At 43.4% G+C, this 17677-nt stretch overlaps 1 protein-coding gene across 1 annotated transcript in view; it reads right to left on the bottom strand.

The window, feature by feature from the left end:
* LOC122541562 (uncharacterized) overlaps positions 1-17677 on the bottom strand; it is a 114395-nt gene that overhangs the window by 441 nt on the left and 96277 nt on the right. Inside the window, exons 4-10 of the mRNA XM_087978808.1 lie at positions 16857-17126; positions 15619-15732; positions 15408-15509; positions 10965-11090; positions 9357-9437; positions 3552-3659; positions 1-861 (exon numbers count right to left, since the gene is read on the bottom strand). The exon at positions 1-861 is cut by the window's left edge and continues 441 nt beyond it. Coding sequence (XP_087834934.1) covers positions 761-861; positions 3552-3659; positions 9357-9437; positions 10965-11090; positions 15408-15509; positions 15619-15732; positions 16857-17126 — 902 coding nt within the window. The 3' untranslated portion in view covers positions 1-760. The remainder of the gene's footprint in view (positions 862-3551; positions 3660-9356; positions 9438-10964; positions 11091-15407; positions 15510-15618; positions 15733-16856; positions 17127-17677) is intronic.

Below are 17677 nucleotides of genomic sequence, written 5' to 3'. Positions count from 1 at the left end.
AACATAGCACTAGCTATTTGTTTCAAACAAATGTTACATTTTTAAATTCTACAGCATACTCTGTGCTTTCAGTTAGTCCTTGCTAGCTTCCACTCTTACTTAAAAAGTATAGTACACAACTACACCTTCATAACAAAGTTCATTCATCTTGTTTCCCACCACACTGTCTATCCTGAATTAACTGCCCCCTTCTCATAGCTGTCTTCATCTGCAGTTAGATTCTTAACTATTTCCATACTCTTTGCCTGATTACCTGTTCTAGAAACTTTAAAAACCTCTCCTGAGCCCTCCCTGCCCTTTAACTAGTTCAAAGTCCGTGTAATCTCAATTTGATCCATTATTCTGGATTCTCCATGCATTATGATAAAAAGTCTTTAAGTTAGTTCTATTAGTGAGCTTCCCTTACCCTTTTGTGGTTCGTTAATATAATATGACCTTCCCTCCTATTCACTCCAGTTTACTTATCTTTTTTCTCTTTCTCCACCATTAACGACACCTTTTGCTTTTGCACTGGCCATTACACTATCTGCCCCCTTGCTCTTCTCCAATCTCTATAAAACATATATACAAAAAAACTTTCCAACTCTTTTCAGTTCTGAAGAAAAGTCATGACAGACTCGAAACATTAACTCTATTTTTATCTCCAAGATGCTGCCAGACCTGCTGAATTTTCCCTAACATTCCCCTGTGTTTGTTTTGCTCCTAGATTCTGGAGTTGATATAATACTCCATTTGGTACTCTATCTTGTAGCATTGCATTTTATTTAAAATAATTGTCATTGCCAGCATCATCTTCACTTTTGCTTTCTTTTATTCTTTTCACGGCTTTCAATTGGAAATGACTTCTAAGTTTTCTGTGTGCTGTAAATATAAAGATTTCATTCCATCAGTGTTTGAACAGAGTTGCTCCTAATTAATGGAGTTCCCCCTAATCACAATGGGCAGCACGGTGGCTCAGTGGTTAGCACTGCTGCCTCACAGCGCCAGGGACTCAGGTTCGATTCCCGCCTCAGGTGACCGTGTGGAGTTTGCACATGCTTTCCACGTCTGCGTGGGTTTCCTCCGGTTCCCTCCCACATCCAAAGATGTGCATATTAGGTGAATTGGCCATGTTAAATTATCCAAAGTATTCAAGGATGCGTTGGTTGGGTGCATTAGTCAGATCTTAAATGTAGGGGAATGGGTCTGGGTGGGTTATTCTTTGGAAGTTCGGTGTGGACTTATTGGGCCGAAGGGCCCGTTCTTACACTGGAGGGATTCTAATCCTAATTCACGGTATGATTGAGAGGGCAGGCTGCTTATAAATCCTTTATCTCCTGAAACTCATGATTCTTGTTTTCACTAATATCTGGAGACAGCAGAATGAAAAAGCTGCAGATACTTAGTTTCATTGTCAATTTGTAAACTGTAGCCAGGAATATATGTTCCAGGTCTGTTTTGTTTAATATCAATAACATTCACCAGTTCAATCATTTACAATTCAAACGTATTTTCCCAGAGCAGTAGCCTGAGCTTCTGGATTACTGATCCAGGGATAATATCACTTTGTGCTGTCTTCCTGCTTTCTGGTTTCTTCTTCATAGCTCCCCAGTCTCAGCCTGTTCGCTCCCAAAAACTCACTGTTGTTACTTTGCTTTTGTGTACATTCATCGAGACTTTTTACTGACTATTGCGATACTTCTTGCTATTTTTATATTAAATTCTAATTTCTCCTTCTTTATTAATTCTGAAATCATTTTTTGCTATTTTCTAAAATTTTCCCAAACTTGCAGGCTACCAGTAATCTGTCCACAGTTAAATTGTTATGGTAAGATGACTATCAATAAATTTAGAAGCTTTGTCAGTGAAGTCCCAGGTCCAGTTCAATGCACATCGTGTTGAGTTCCTGCTCAGGGCAATAACTGGGGGTCACGAACTGAGATCCCAGATTGGTTGGATTGGGTGAAGATGGGGTTCAGGTGCTTGGACAAAAGGCTGAGCATTGAAACTGGGTTCTGGGATTAGAGGATGAGTTTTAGACTGGGGATTGGGATCCAAGGGCCAAGTTATTGAGTTATGACAGGATGGTAGTGGTGGTGGTTGGAGAGACGGGGTGGAGATGGTCCACTTGAGATCTTGGCATGGAATAGAGCTGGAAGTTCAAAACCTGCTGTTCAGGGTTCACCTGAACAGCAAGTATTTTTGGGAAAGTTTTGAAAAATCAAGGATAGTTGCTGATAATAATTTAATTTGACAGTTGGCTTCACTGAAGGCAGAAGGAAGGTGATTGACCAAGAATTATTAGCTGAGGGCTAAAACCACCAGCACAGGTATCAGTTCTGAAAATTCAAGGGGAACTTTCAAAACAAAACTCTGACAAGAAAAGTCATTTTCTGAAACATTATCAAGTCTAGTCATTCAGCATTCACCAACAATTGACAGGTCTATAGTACCATTCATGTCATAAAATCTTTACAGGCATTTCATAGCAGAATTCTGAACTGGGATTGAAATGGGGAACTGCATAAGAGGAAACAAGGTTGGACAATGCAAATCTTCATCAAAAGGGCACATTTGCAGGATATTCTGGAAGAAAGATTGGAGCATAGAGGAGGAGGAGGAGAATTCCAGAGCTTGGGACCCAGGCAGCTGAAGGCATGGCTCATTATGGTGGAACCTGGGGAATTGGGGAGGGTCGGTTAAGAGAGAAAGAAGCAGAGATCTTGGATGATTATGGGGTTGGATTATCCAGATAGGGAGGTCTAAACTTGGACCACGGTTTCAGCAGAAACGGGTATAGGGCAGGGGAGGGGGTTCATTGGGGCAGGGGAAGGGGGTCATGGGGGTAGGGGAGAGGGGCATGGGGGCAGGGGATGCATAATGGGGGAAATAATCATAGGAGAGGAATGTGAAGGTTGAGAAGGCAGTTATGAGGTTAGGGGTGAAGGTGGATAATGGTGTACAAGTGTGATGACACAATCTTGTGTGTTGTCTAATATGAGCCTCTCGAAAGGACATGGTTTTCTGATAGGGGGACATGGGTTATAAGTCAGGATGATAAAATAAGAAGTAAGGGAAACAAAGGTTACGTGGAGAAGGCAGAAGAATGGGGTTGAGAAACATATCAGCCATGAATGATGGAGCAGACCTAATTGGCTAAATGCTGAAAATGTGTTGCTGGAAAAGCGCAGCAGGTCAGGCAGCATCCAAGGAACAGGAGAAGGGCTTATGCCCGAAACGTCGATTCTCCTGTTCCTTGGATGCTGCCTGACCTGATGCGCTTTTCCAGCAACACATTTTCAGCTCTGATCTCCAGCATCTGCAGCCCTCACTTTCTCCTCGAAGATTTTAACCTAATTGGCTAAATGGCCTAATTCTGCTCCTACAGTTTATAATCCTGTGGTCTTGTTATTCTTTCAGCCACATTTCAATAGGGGTCAGTGAGTAAAGGCCACATCCTACACTGAGACATGAACTTTGAGCTGTGTCTACTTTGTGCCTACAGTAAAATAAATGCGTGTTTGAATCAAAATTAACAACAGTCTCAACATGTGTCAGTGTGACATACTTACAGAGCTTGGTGTGGAAGAGGATAAATAATCCCAGGCTGGAAACATATATTGTCACAGACAAGATAATCTTCACAACCAAGGCATGGTATGAAAATTTACAAACTATCACTGTAAAAAGAGGAAGAATAGGTTTGGTCACACAAAGGCCTGCATGACAAAACACAGATTGAAAGAGAGTGGATTGAGGCTGAAAAAAACAATACTACTTTACCGTGCAAGAACAATGACCATATGAAGAACCTTTCAAATAATCACCATTCACAGACATCCACCGAGCATTGAGGAACTGTCCTGACACTGGCTCAGAAAACTCTCCTCAACACCAGACCAGGAAACTGCTCAGCACCAGATCAGAAATTTCTCAAAACCAGATCGAAAATACTATCAGGGAAAATCTCCACAAGAAAACATAAAGAAACACCTTCTGTTACCAAGTCAAGATTCTTTCAAGACCATATCTGGAATCTTCCAGCACCAAACACAACACCAGATCAGGAAAGTTTCCAAAATCAGAAATGGAAACTGCTCAACAGCAGATCAGTAATTTCCCAACACTAGATCAGGAATCTCCCTCATACCAGATCTGGAAAGTCCCCAAGGGGACAGGCAGGGAAGGTGATGGCCTAGTGGTACTATTGCTAGACTATTAATCCAGAGACTCCAATAATGTTCTGGAGACACAGGTTCGAAACCCACGGCAGATGATAGAATTTGAATTCAATAAAAGTCTGGAATTTAGAGTCTAATGATGACCATGAATCCATTATCAATTGTTGGAAAAACCCACCTGGTTCACTCATGTCATCCAAGGAAGGAAACTGGCATTCTCACCTGGTCTGGCCTACATGTGATTCCAAACCCACTCTCAATTGTCCTCTGAAATGACCTAGCAAGCCATTCAGTTGTATCTATCGCTATAAACTCTCAAAGAAATGAAACAAGATGGGTCATCCAGCATCGACGTAGTGAGCGGAAGGACAACAGCAGAAACATCCCTGTTGACCCTGCAAGGTCCTCCTCACTAACATGTGGGGGCAAGTACCAAAACTGGGAGGGCTGTCTCACAGACAGCAACAGCCTGATATAGTCATACTGTGATTCCTGAAGAAGGGCTTATGCGCGAAAAGTCGATTCTCCTGCTCCTTTGATGCTGCCTGACCTGCTGCGCCTTTCCAGCAATACATTTTTCAGCTCTGATCTCCAGAATCTGCAGTCCTCACTTTCTCCTAGTCATACTCATGAAATCAATGTCCCAGACGTCACCATCTCTGGATATGTTCTGTCCACTGGCAGAGGTGGTGGCACAGTGGGATACTACTGAGAGGCAGTGGCCCTGTGAGTCCTCAACGTTAACTCTGGACCCCATGAAATCTCATGGCTCCAGGTCAAATATAGGCAAGGGAACCACCTGCTGATTACCACACACAATCCTCCCTCAGCTGATGAATCGGTGCTCCTCCATTTGAACAACGCTGAGGGGAAGTACTGAGGATGGAAAGAGCACAAATTGTGCTCTGGGTGGGGATTTCAATATCCACGACCAAGAGTGGCTCAACAACAATATTACTGATGGAGCTGGTTGGTTTGTAAAGGACATAACTGCTAGACTAGGTCTGTGGCAGATGGTGAGGGAACCACCAAGAGGGAAGAACGTACTTGACCTCATCCTTACCAATCTGCCAGCTACAATACATCTGTCCATGACAGTATTGGTAAGAGAGACCACCGCATAGTCCTTGTGGAGATGAAGACCTGCCTTCACATTGAGAATAACTTCCATCATGTTGTGTGGCGCTATCACTGTGCTAAATGGGACAGACTTTGTACAGATCTCGCACCTCAAGACTGGACACCAATGAGGCACTGAGTGTCATCAACAGCAGCAGAATTGTACTCCAGCACAACCTGTAACCTCATGGCATGGCATATCTCCCACTCAACCATTACCATCAAGCCACGAGATCACCCTGGTTCTTGGAGAGTGCAGGAGGGCATGCCAGGAGCAGCACCAGGGTTATCTGAGGATGAGGTATCAACCTGTTGAAGCCACCAAACAGGATTACTTGCATATCAAACAGCATAAGCAGCAAGTAATAGACAGAGCTAAGCAATCTCACAATCAACAGATCAGATCAAAGCTCTGCAATCCTGCCACATCCAGTTGTGAATGGTGGAGGATGATTAAATAACTCACTCGGGGAAGAGGTTCCACAAATATTCCCATCCTCAATCATGGAAGAATCCAGCACATCAGTGCAAAAGATAAGGCTGGAGCTTTTGCAGCAAACGTCAGCCAGAAGTGCTGAGTCAATAATGCATCTTGGCCTCCTCTAGTGGGCACCAGCATTACAGATACCAATCTTCAGCCAATTCAATTCACTCCATGTGATATCAAGAAATGGTTGGAGACATTGCATACTGCAAAGGCAATGGGCCCTGACAATATCCCAGCAATAGTACTGAAGACTTGTGCCCCAGAACTTGTTGATCCCTGAGCCAATCTGTCCCAGTACAGTTACAACACTGATATCTAAGTCAAGAGTGAGGCACTGGAAAAGTACAGCCAGTCAACAGAATTATCATTTTGGACATAAGCTCTTCATCATTCCTGATGAAGGGCTTATGCCCAAAATGTTGATTCTCCTGCTCCTCAGATGCTGCCTGACCTGCTGTGCTTTTCCAGCACCACACTCTTGACTCAGCATCTGAATCCTCACTTTCTCCAACACTGATATCTACCTAGTAATGTAGAAAAGTGCCCAGGTGTGTCCCGTACATAAAAAAACAGGACAAATCCAACCCGGCCAATTACTGCCCCATTAGTCTATTCTTGATCATCAATAAAGTGTTGAAAGAGGTCTTCAACAGTTCTATCAAGCAGCACCTGCTCAGTAATAACTTCCTCAGTGATGCCCAGTTTGGGTTCCACTAGGGCCACTCAGCTCCTGATCTCATCACAGCCTTGGTTTAAACATGGACAAAAGAGCTGAATTCCAGAGGGGAGGGGAGAGTGACAGCCCTTGACATCAAGGTTGCATTTGACTAAGTGTGGCATCAAGGAGCCCAGGCAAAACTGGAATCAATGGGTATCGGGGGGGAAATACTCCACTGGTTAGGGTCATACCTGACACATAGGAAGATGGTCGTGGTTATTGGAGGTCAGTCATCTCAGCTTCAAGACATCTCTACAGGAGTACTTCAAGGTTATGTCCTCAGCCCAACTACCTTCAGCTGCTTCACCAATGATCTTATCTCTATCATAACATCAGAAATGGGATTGGATATTGATGATTGCAAAATGTTCAGCACCATTTATGGCTCCTCAGATACTGAAGCAGTCCATGTTCAAATGCAACAAGATCTGGACAATATCCAGGTTAGAGTTGACAAGTGGAAAGTAACACTCATGCCACACAAATGCCAGGCTATGATCATCACCAACACGAGACAATCTAAGACCACCCCCCCCCCCCCCCCCCCCCGGCCCCTTGACATTCAATGGTATTACCACCACTGAATCTCCTATTATCAACATCCTGGGAGTTATCTTGATCAGAAAGTTAACGGGACTCACCAAATAAACACAGTGGTTACAAGAGCAAGTCAGAGGCCAGGAATACTGTGGTAAGTAACTCACCTCCTGACTTCTGAAAGCCTGTACATCAACTACAAGATACTGTTCCTTCATAGTCGTTGGGCTAAAATCCTGGAATTCCCTCCCTAAGGTCATTGTGGGTCAATCCATAGCAAGTGGACTGTCGCGGTTCAAGAAGGCAGCTCACCATCACCTTCTTAAGGGGCAATTAGGGACGGGAAACAAATGTTGGGCCCAGCCAGTGACAGCCACATCCCACAAAAGTGAATACATTTAAAAAAAAAACAAATTGGGAAACTCCCAACACCTTGTGTCCTGTGAATGACCCTGACTTTTTAGTTGTTTTATCTTTCAATAAACCACCTTGTTCCCATCCTAACATTCCCATCCTTAGCCTGACCCTTGAGGAACAACAGCTCATTATCCATTTCAGCACTTTATGGTATCTCGGATTCAATTTTGAATTCCATAACTTCAGAGCCTGAATTCTTTTAGCCTGTCCTCTAACTTACTAACACTTTATGCCCTTCCACCTCTTCCCACCCCATTGCAGCTTTGTTTTGTTTGCTTTTTTATTTATTTTTATTGCTCTCAGTCGGTCTCTCCCTTTCATCTTAATTCAGAACAACTTTAGATCTCTTATTCTCTTTCTCCACAATTAACAATCCCTTTAACTTTTGCATTGACTCTCTGGACCATCTGCCCCTTGCTCTTCCTCTGCCTCTGTCAAAATCAGTTAAAAAATACATGATTTTTCAACACCTTTCAGTTTTGAGAAGAGTTCTCCCTGACTTGAAACATTAACTCCACAGAAACTGTCAGACCTGCCGAGTTCCTCCAGCAATCTCTGCCTTAGTTTCAGATTTCCAGCATCCGTTTTATGTGGCTTTTACGTGAATGATGAGAGGACACTGGTTCAAGTTGTACCTTGGCAACTAGTGAAATTTCATAAAATTTGGAATATTGGCCTAGTCTCGGTAATTGAGACCATGTCAACTATTGTTGATAGTTAAGGAAAGTTGCTATCGTGACCCAGTCTGGCTATATATTACTCCAAGTCCATGGCAATGGATTAACTTTTAGATACTCTCTGAAGTGACATGGCAACCCCTTAACAGTCATATCAAAATCCCATGAAAGAACAAAACAAGAATCAGTTTCATCCATTTTTATATCAATTATTTAAAATTGCCCGATTAATACAGGTTGTGAGTGAGAAGGTCCCTAGCTCTGTGGAACAATCTAACATGTCAACAGATTTTTTGTACTTGGCCTTTCCTTCACAATTCTGTCAAATACTCAAAGAGCATCCCTCTGTCCTGGGAGGATAAACGTCTGCCATGTCCAATGTGATTTCAGTACCTGCCAAAGTTGTTGTGATAATTTGTATTTTCACCACTTGGTGTCAAATATATTGTATATCACCAAAACAAAAACACAGTTGCTTGAAAATCAATTTGAGATTTTAAATTGACAAAATCAAGACCATTGCTCTCTTTTCCTGTTCCAAGACAGCAACCACAAAACTAACTGGTGTTATAGTCCAGAAACAAAAACAGAAACTACTGGAAATGCTCAGCAGGTTTGGTAGCATCTGTAGAGAGAAAGCAGGGTTAATGTTTCAGGTTCAATTACCCTTCTTCAGAGCAGTCACTATGTTGTCAGACTTAATCTATTAAGTTAGTGAGAATTCCAGGATGAATCAAATGATCTCTACCTTACTGGCCTCTCCACTGGCCCACTCTGCCTTGTCACCAGGCATTTCCAAAAATAGGTATTGAATACACATGTAGCTCAAGGTGGTCATCCTGTCAGCTCTCCTGTTAACACCAATTGGATCCCATCCAGTTATGCAGACCTATCAGGATAAAGGCTGAATACATCTGGATGTTGCTGCATCGGCTCAGATGATGAGATCCCATGTTTCAGACAGGGTTGGCACCTGCGCAATACTCTTTCACCAATGTATCTCCAGTATTGTGCAAAAACTGTCAACGGCCAGCTAAACAAAACCAAGCTCCTCATTTTACGTCCCTGTGCCATCAGATTCCCTGAGCATATTTTGAGAGTATGGTTTCTGTGTCGACACAATATTTATTTCTTGATTTGAACAGAACATAATTAAGGGGGTAAGGCAACTCCTTTGAATAGAGAAACTGAAGATATTCATCTTGGGGATTTTACTGTTATTTTTCTCTTGAAATACTCACTATTCAGCTTTGATTTGTAAATCAGGAGAACATCAATCAGCAAGACCAGAAATTCACATCCAAGGAATACTGTTCCTTTATCTGCCAGCCAATAAAATGAAAGTAAGTAAAGACCATGTTAAGTAAACAATTGCACAGAAGATGAAGTCACCGCCCACTACTTTAAGATCAATGCCAATTGCTTCAAGCCAATATTTTTCATCCCTTTCCCTGCGATTGACCTGGTTTGCGTTACTGCTGCATACTATTTTACATTTCAGAGTGGAATATTATTGAGGTATTTGGAAACAGTGTGGTGCAGCAGGAGTGTGCTGCGCTCATAACCTAGACATTTATGGATCTGAAGACATCTTCTGCTATTAATACATTCCCAGTATCACTGTGAGTGTCCATATACTGTTCCTGGGAGTGTTATGGGACTACTGCTTTTTCTGATTTATTTCAATGATTTAGAGATGGGTGTTGAGGGCAAAATCAATAAATTTGCAAATGATATGTGAAATAATTCCACAGAGTTATTGGAACACCATCACCAAGTTACTTATTATTTATACATGGAGAGTCCTTGACACTGATTGAGCTTTCTCAGAGTCAGCTCTCAGAGTGAATAGAACCTCTGGTCCTAAACTCTCCCACAAGGGGATACAGTCTCTCCACATCTTCCCTTTTAAGTTCCCCTAAGAATCTTGTGTCTTTTAATGAAGTTGCCTCTAAGTCATCTAAACTCCAATGGGTACAGGTCCAGTCTACTCAATCTCTACTCAGTCCCTCTTTATCCTGTATCAGCCTCATGAACCTTCACTGGACTGCCACCAATGTCAGAATATCTTACCTTGGATTAGGGGCCCCAAACTGTTCACAATATTCCAGCTCTAATTGATCTAAAGTCTGCATTCTCTATTTTCCTCATGACTTTAGCCGAGATAGTGGATATTTTCGAGATGATGGTAGGAACTGTCACCTTGAAGTTGGATATTCACTACGAGGATGTGAGTGCCAGGTGAAGTTTGCAGAATGGAACTGGACTATTGACTCATTTTGTTGCCCTATCTTTAAAGGTTGCTTGTTGTTTATACATCAACCAAAACCTTTCATCTGTTCTGTATCAAACAACATTGGGGCACTTGGTTCAAGGGAATCAGGCAGATGCACATGGCAATTCTCTGGAGATATTTCTTAATTTGGTCAGTGTTATACAGTCTAATAAAATAAATCGCTTCACACTGCTCTGATTTAATCTGCTATTTGCCCACAGCATCATGCTGCCAAATCCCATGATGCCTTTCTTTATTCTCCTCCAAGTAGACAATTCTTCTAAAGTAGTGTGTCATTCACAAACTTTGCAACATGCAGCCCCCACCCCTTATGGATGAGATTGGACTGTTAATATTGATTGGTAGAACCTGGGTGAAAAGGGTTGCTTCTGAGGCTGCCTAATCGTTTAAAGCAGTTTCTAAAGAGAAACCCAAGCCAAGCAGCCTGTTTATGAACAATGCTGTAGCTGCAGAGTTTTCTGTTTTTAACCCTCTCAGAACAGATCTTTCAGCTGGAGCTGAGGAAGACAACCCACTGTTATAACCACATCTCGAAAAATATCTCTGAACTTACAGTAATTGGTCAGAAATGGAAATGGTATAGTTTGACTTTGCAGGAATAAGATCACGATGTAGACTGTCTTTGCAAAATAGTGGATGCACCCAATGGTGGCAGCAATCTTGTATCCAAATACAAACCCTAGCAAAGCAAGCACAGAATGGACAATTTAGCTCAGTTTCTACCAGATTGTTCCAAGCACATTGCATCTCTAATATAGGCGAAAGTGAGGACTGCAGATGCTGGGGCGGCACGGTGGCACAGTGGTTAGCACTGCTGCCTCACAGCGCCAGAGACCTGGGTTCAATTCCCGCCTCAGGCGACTGACTGTGTGGAGTTTGCACGTTCTCCCCGTGTCTGCGTGGGTTTCCTCTGGGTGCTCCGGTTTCCTCCCACAGTCCAAAGATGTGCAGGTCAGGTGAATTGGCCATGGGAAATTGCCCGTAGTGTTAGGTAAGGGGTACATGTAGGCGTATGGGTGGGTTGCACTTCGGCGGGGCGGTGTTGACTTGTTGGGCCGAAGGGCCTTTTTCCACACTGTAAGTAATCTAATCTAATTAGAGTTAACAGTGTGATGCTGGAAAAGCACAACAGGTCAGGCAGCACCTGAGGAGCAGGAAAATTGATGTTTTGGGCAAAAGCCCTTCATCAGACATTTCTATTATAGTTTATTACACGTAAAGCTTTCGGTTAGAACAACATACTGTGCAATGAAATTGAGACAAGTTACCTCTTAAACATGCTCCCATTTCTTGCTGACAGAGTGACTCAAGTGAACCTGCCTCCTCCACACTCTCAGACAGTACATTTAAAACCAGGGACTGCAGAAGGAATTTCCACCCATTTTAAAGTAAGTTCATAAACATATTGCCTGTCATGTTTATGCTGCTGTGTTATTCAAGCAGTGGGAAAGGCTGTTGTAAATGGGCCAATGCTACCAATTGAGATTCAGCCAGCAACAGGTAACCGATTGAATTGTGAAGTTGTGAGCCAATGTGAACGTCACAGGTTTATCAGCCAGACAACAACACTCTGCGCCAGTAAAATACTGAGAGCCTGAAGCAAGATAACTGCATTTCCCTCACCACTGGGTGGTAAGCTGTGACCTTTAACCAGTAACTAAGAGATTTTGCAGTGTATGTTCCAGTTGCCTGTGCCTCCTGCAAACAGGTACAAACCCTGACAAGCAGAAGAATCATCTCCTGTGGATTAGAGGTTGTGCACTGCTTTTCTATCTGTATTTTATCAATTCCATCCATCTTTGACACCATTATTTTTTGTCTGTCTGTGTGGAGATGGAATTTGGCTTAGAGTTTTAATGGATAGACCAAAATATGTCAATAGTTGCTATTTGTCCAGCTGTGGTTAGAATTTAGTTATTTGAAATAAATAGCATTGCTTGTCAAATACAGGATTCTGGTCCATGTTTCCAGCTGGCCTGTGCTAGCCCACAAATAAATAGAGGACTTTGTGACCTTCGATAAAGTCTTTAAACTTTAGTATTGAACCCAGGAATAGTGGGGTTTGATTTCCAGCAATTTGGCCAAGTGAGGAAAGAGGGTGATTGTAGATTGTACCTCAAAACAATTAGCATGATGATCAGGAGCAAGTAGATGAACCCAAAACACAAACTTTGGATCACCTTGTACTGACCCCTATATTTTCAGTGATATAACAAGGCATGATTTAATTATTGAACATTGAGGACAGTCCAAAATAACTTCAAAAACAAACTGAGAGGGATGTGTAGGGAGTGAATTCCAGGCACTTGGGGCACCTGGAGCACAGGCATGGACATGAATATTGGAAAATTTAAATCAGATACTCAAGGCATGAGCATCAGAAGCTGAAAATGTGTTGCTGGAAAAGCGCAGCAGGTCAGGCAGCATCCAGGGAACAGGAGAATCGACGTTTCGGGCATAAGCCCTTCTTCAGGAATGAGAAAAGTTTGTCCAGCAGGCTAAGAAGAGAGGGAGTTCCAAAAACGTAAAACGACTCCCACAGCTACCTGGACTACACCTCCTCCCACCCTGCCCCCTGTAAAAACGCCATCCCATTCTCCCAATTCCTTCGTCTCCGCCGCATCTGCTCCCAGGAGGACCAGTTCCAAAAACATAAAACGACGATGCCCCCCACCGCATCTCTTCCACTTCCCGCTCCTCCACCCTTGAACCCCGCCCCTCCAACTGCCACCAGGACAGAACACCACTGGTCCTCACCTACCACCCCACCAATCTCCATGTACAACGTATCATCCGCCGCCATTTCCACCACCGCCAAACGGACCCCACCACCAGGGATATATTGCGCCCACACCTCCCCCCTCACCTCCCTCCAAGGCCCCAAAGGAAACTTCAATATCCCCCACAGATTCATCTGCACCTCCACACACATCATCTATTGCATCCTCTGCACCCGATGTGGCCTCCTCTATATTGGGGAGACAGGCCGCCTACTTGCGGAGCGTTTCAGAGAACACTTCTGGGACACCCGGACCAACCAACCCAATCACCCTGTGGCTCAACACTTCAACTCCCCCTCCCACTCCACCAAGGATATGCAGGTCTTTGGACTCCTCCATCGCCAGACCACAACAACACGACGGTTGGAGGAAGAGCGCCTCATCTTCCGCCTAGGAACCCTCCAACCACAAGGGATGAACTCGGATTTCACCAGTTTCCTCATTTCCCCTCCCCCCACCTTGTCTCAGTCAAATCCGTCAAACTCAGCACCACCTTCTTAACCTGCAATCTTCTTCCTGACCTCTCCGCCCCAGTCTGACCTATCACCCTCACCTTGACCTCTTTCCACCTATCACATTTCCGATGCCCCACCCCCAAGTCCCTCCTCCCTACCTTTTATCTTAGCCTGCTGGACAAACTTTTCTCATTCCTGAAGAAGGGCTTATGCCCGAAACGTCGATTCTCCTGTTCCTTGGATGCTGCCTGACCTGCTGCGCTTTTCCAGCAACACATTTTCAGCTCTGATCTCCAGCATCTGCAGACCTCACTCTCTCCATGAGCATCAGAAGACCTCACAGATCACAAATATTTCAAGAGCAACAGAAGATTTCACAGAGATAATTAGGAAGGAGAGCCACACTCAGTTTATTCACAGAGACAACCATAGGGTTGATCTCACACTGAGTATATCCACAGACACTGCTGTAATCCTCACAGACATCCTATTTTAAAATCAGAAATATCTATTCTGTACCATTTGGAATTCTGTCTCAAAGTCTGTAACAAAGTCTGGGATAGAGGGAAATTTGGCCAATTGGATAGAAAACTGGCTAACCGGTCGAAGTCAGAGAGTGGTGGTGGATGGCAAATATTCAGCCTGGAGCCCAGTTACAAGTGGAGTTCCGCAGGGATCAGTTCTGGGTCCTCTGCTGTTTGTAATTTTTATTAATGACTTGGATGAGGGAGTCGAAGGGTGGGTCAGTAAATACGAAGATTGGTGGATAGTGAGGAGGGCTGTTGTCGGCTGCAAAGAGACTTAGATATGATGCAGAGCTGGGCTGAGGAGTGGCAGATGGAGTTCAACCCTGCCAAGTGTAAGGTTGTCCATTTTGGAAAGACAAATAAAAATGCGGAATACAGGGTTAACAGTAGGGTTCTTAGTGAGGTGGAGGAACAGAGGGATCTTGGGGTCTATGTTCATAGGTCTTTGAAAGTTGCCACTCAGGTGGATAGAGCTTGTAAGAAGGCCTATGGAGTATTATCGTTCATTAGCAGAGGGATTGAATTCAAGAGTCGTGAAGTGATGTTGCAGCTGTACAGGACTTTGGTTAGGCCACATTTGGAGTACTGTGTGCAGTTCTGGTCGCCTCACTTTAGGAAAGATGTGGAAGCTTTGGAGAGGGTGCAGAGAAGATTTACCAGGATGTTGCCTGGAATGGAGAATAGGTCGTACGAGGATAGGTTGAGAGTGCTAGGCCTTTTCTCGTTGGAATGGCGAAGGATGAGAGGTGACTTGATAGAGGTTTATAAGATGATCAGAGGAATAGATAGAGTAGACGTCAGAAACTTTTTCCCCGGGTGCAACAGAGTGTTACAAGGGGACATAAATTTAAGGTGAAGGATGGAAGGTATAGGGGAGATGTCAGGGGTGGGTTCTTTACCCAGAGAATGGTGGAGGCATGGAATGCGCTGCTTGTGGGAGTGGTAGAGTCAGAATCTTTGGTGACCTTTAAGCGGCAATTGGATAGGTACATGGATGGGTGCTTAAGCTAGGACAAATGTTCGGCACAACATCGTGGGCCGAAGGGCCTGTTCTGTGCTGTATTGTTCTATGTTCTAAAGGGACCCTCGTTCTGGTTTGGAATCTTGCCTGTTTATATCATTGCCCTAAGGGCCTGTGCATGAATGAACTTTGCGATTATTTTTTAAAATTCTCTCTTGAAACGATATGCAAGTGTGAACTTACAGGTTGCTTTGGATCTGAACAGGGTCCTACCTTCATCTAAGACGAAGATGACAAATGTAACGAGATGACAAACAAAGTTGAGTCCATGATAGATGAGCACCACTGAATTCACCTGGAGACAATATTTCTTCACTATAACAAAGAGGAACAGTGCAGTAGACCATCAATGATGGATTTGAAATTTCACATGGAGAACTTAACTCAAGCAAGTTTGTTATTGGAACAAAACTAGTTGCATTACCTTGTTTTTTCTCCACGGCAAAGAGTATGAATCCTGTCGAGATGAATGATGTCAATGTACTAACCAGAGCAACTACTGAGCTGACCAGAGCATCTTCATGCAGAAACAGTATTCCTAAAAACACAAAAATAACCTTCATTTATCTCCTAACTCTCAATTACTTTGCAAATTTATGTTGGAAGAAAAGACTAATATCCTATTAGGAAATGGATCAACATGGGGAAAGTGACGTGTTCAAGGTAATGTCAACGTTCTGGGGAAATCAGTTTGAATTCCTTGGGGACACACGGTGAGACTTAACTTCAGTAAAAATAATGGACTGATGGCCACCATGTACCCACTGCCAATTGTCATAAAAACCCATCTGGCTCATGATTGTCACTCATGGAAGGAAGTCTGCTGCACTGTTATGGTCTGTCCTGCACGCAACACCAGATACACAGCCTTGGGGCTGAATCAAAACTGACCCCCAAACACAATGAACCCACTTTAATGCCAGGAATATTTGGGCTAAGACAGATGTGTTAAGGGCATGGATTGACATGTTAAATTGCAATCTTGTTACTATTGCAGAGAGATGGCTGTGTGAGGGGCAGGAATACCAATTCAACATTCCAGGAATAGGATCTTCAAACAGAACAGGAGAGGTTGTTGAAGTTTGTGACTGATACCCAATCTGGATCTCACTGCAGTACAGTGAGTGTGATGACAATGACTACCCTATACACAAAGTCTATGTTGACTTGCCAGAGTATTTGTCATGAAATACTCTGACCTTGGAGCAGTGAATCCAGTGTTTGATCTCGTTTTTGAGGAAGGTGGGCTATGGTGTTACAATGCCTTCATATTTAATCATTTTGCAGAAGAATTCCAGAGATATCTGGATTGCTTACATCTGAAAAGTGTCAATAGCGAAGAAAAAAACAATTGGGAAGATTCTCTTTTCAAGAAAACATTTCTTGAAATCACAATGCCAGATAATTACTGTGACTGGTTGCTTGTACTTCAGGGAAAACTTGTTGTACTGTATACAGTACGCACACACACACTGTAATCATATATCCCTCACACTGCATCAGGTTGTGAACCCTACACACACACATACCATATATCACACACACACCATATATCTCAAACACACACACCATATATCCCTCACACTATATCATACTGTTCACCTGTACACAGTTTAGTCACACTGCAATTACATTCACTGTAATCTCAGTGTGAAAACCTACCATCTGCACTGAGGAAGACTGAGTTGCTGTTTAGGCTGACATTGTTTTTCACAAGACAGGTGTAGAGGCCACAATCCATGATGCTCATCTGATCAATAAACAATGCACTGCCATCAAATTCAATCCGCAAATGTGAGTTATCAAATACTTTCTTCGTATCTTTCTCCCACCAGATAGTGTTTGCTTTTCCGATTTGCACAATGCACCGTAGTTCAACATGATTGAGTACGTGTGCTGGATTCTGAATGATCTGTGGTGAGACCAGCTGTTCTATCAAAAAGGCAAGTGAGAAAGATTGTAAGATTCAATTATATTCAGTGACTTTAAAATGTAGAATGTTAGAACCCCAGGATTGGGAATAGAATGTTCTAACAAATCTGTCATGATCGAGATAATGCAGTCAGAACTGGGATTGGGATGAGGATGGGGAATGAGGGATGAGAATGATGGGAATGGGGATAGGATGGGGTGGGAATTGGAATAGAGATTGAGATGAGAATGAGGATTGGGGGTTGGTTTAGGAATGATGATGTGGTTGGGGTTGGGGCTAGGGATGGATAGGGATGTGAGTAGGGATGGGGATGGGGCTGGAGATGGAAATAGGTATGTGGTTGGTGCTGGGGATGGGATAAGGATGGGAGTGGTATTGGGATTGGGATTGGGAATGGGTTGGAGGAGGGGATTTGAAATAGGGTGGGGTTGGGGTTCAGAGTGGGGATAATGATCGGTTTAGGGTGGGTGTAGGAATGGGAAAGGGATAGGATGGAGATCATTCTGGAATGGGATAGGATGACAATGGTATGGGATTTTACATAGGTCCC

This window comes from Chiloscyllium plagiosum, unplaced genomic scaffold (genome assembly GCF_037043375.1).
Source record: "Chiloscyllium plagiosum isolate Xiang-an unplaced genomic scaffold, Cpla_swu_hap1 HiC_scaffold_35, whole genome shotgun sequence".
NCBI lineage: Eukaryota > Metazoa > Chordata > Chondrichthyes > Orectolobiformes > Hemiscylliidae > Chiloscyllium > Chiloscyllium plagiosum.
This window is presented reverse-complemented; position numbering and strand designations above follow the sequence as displayed.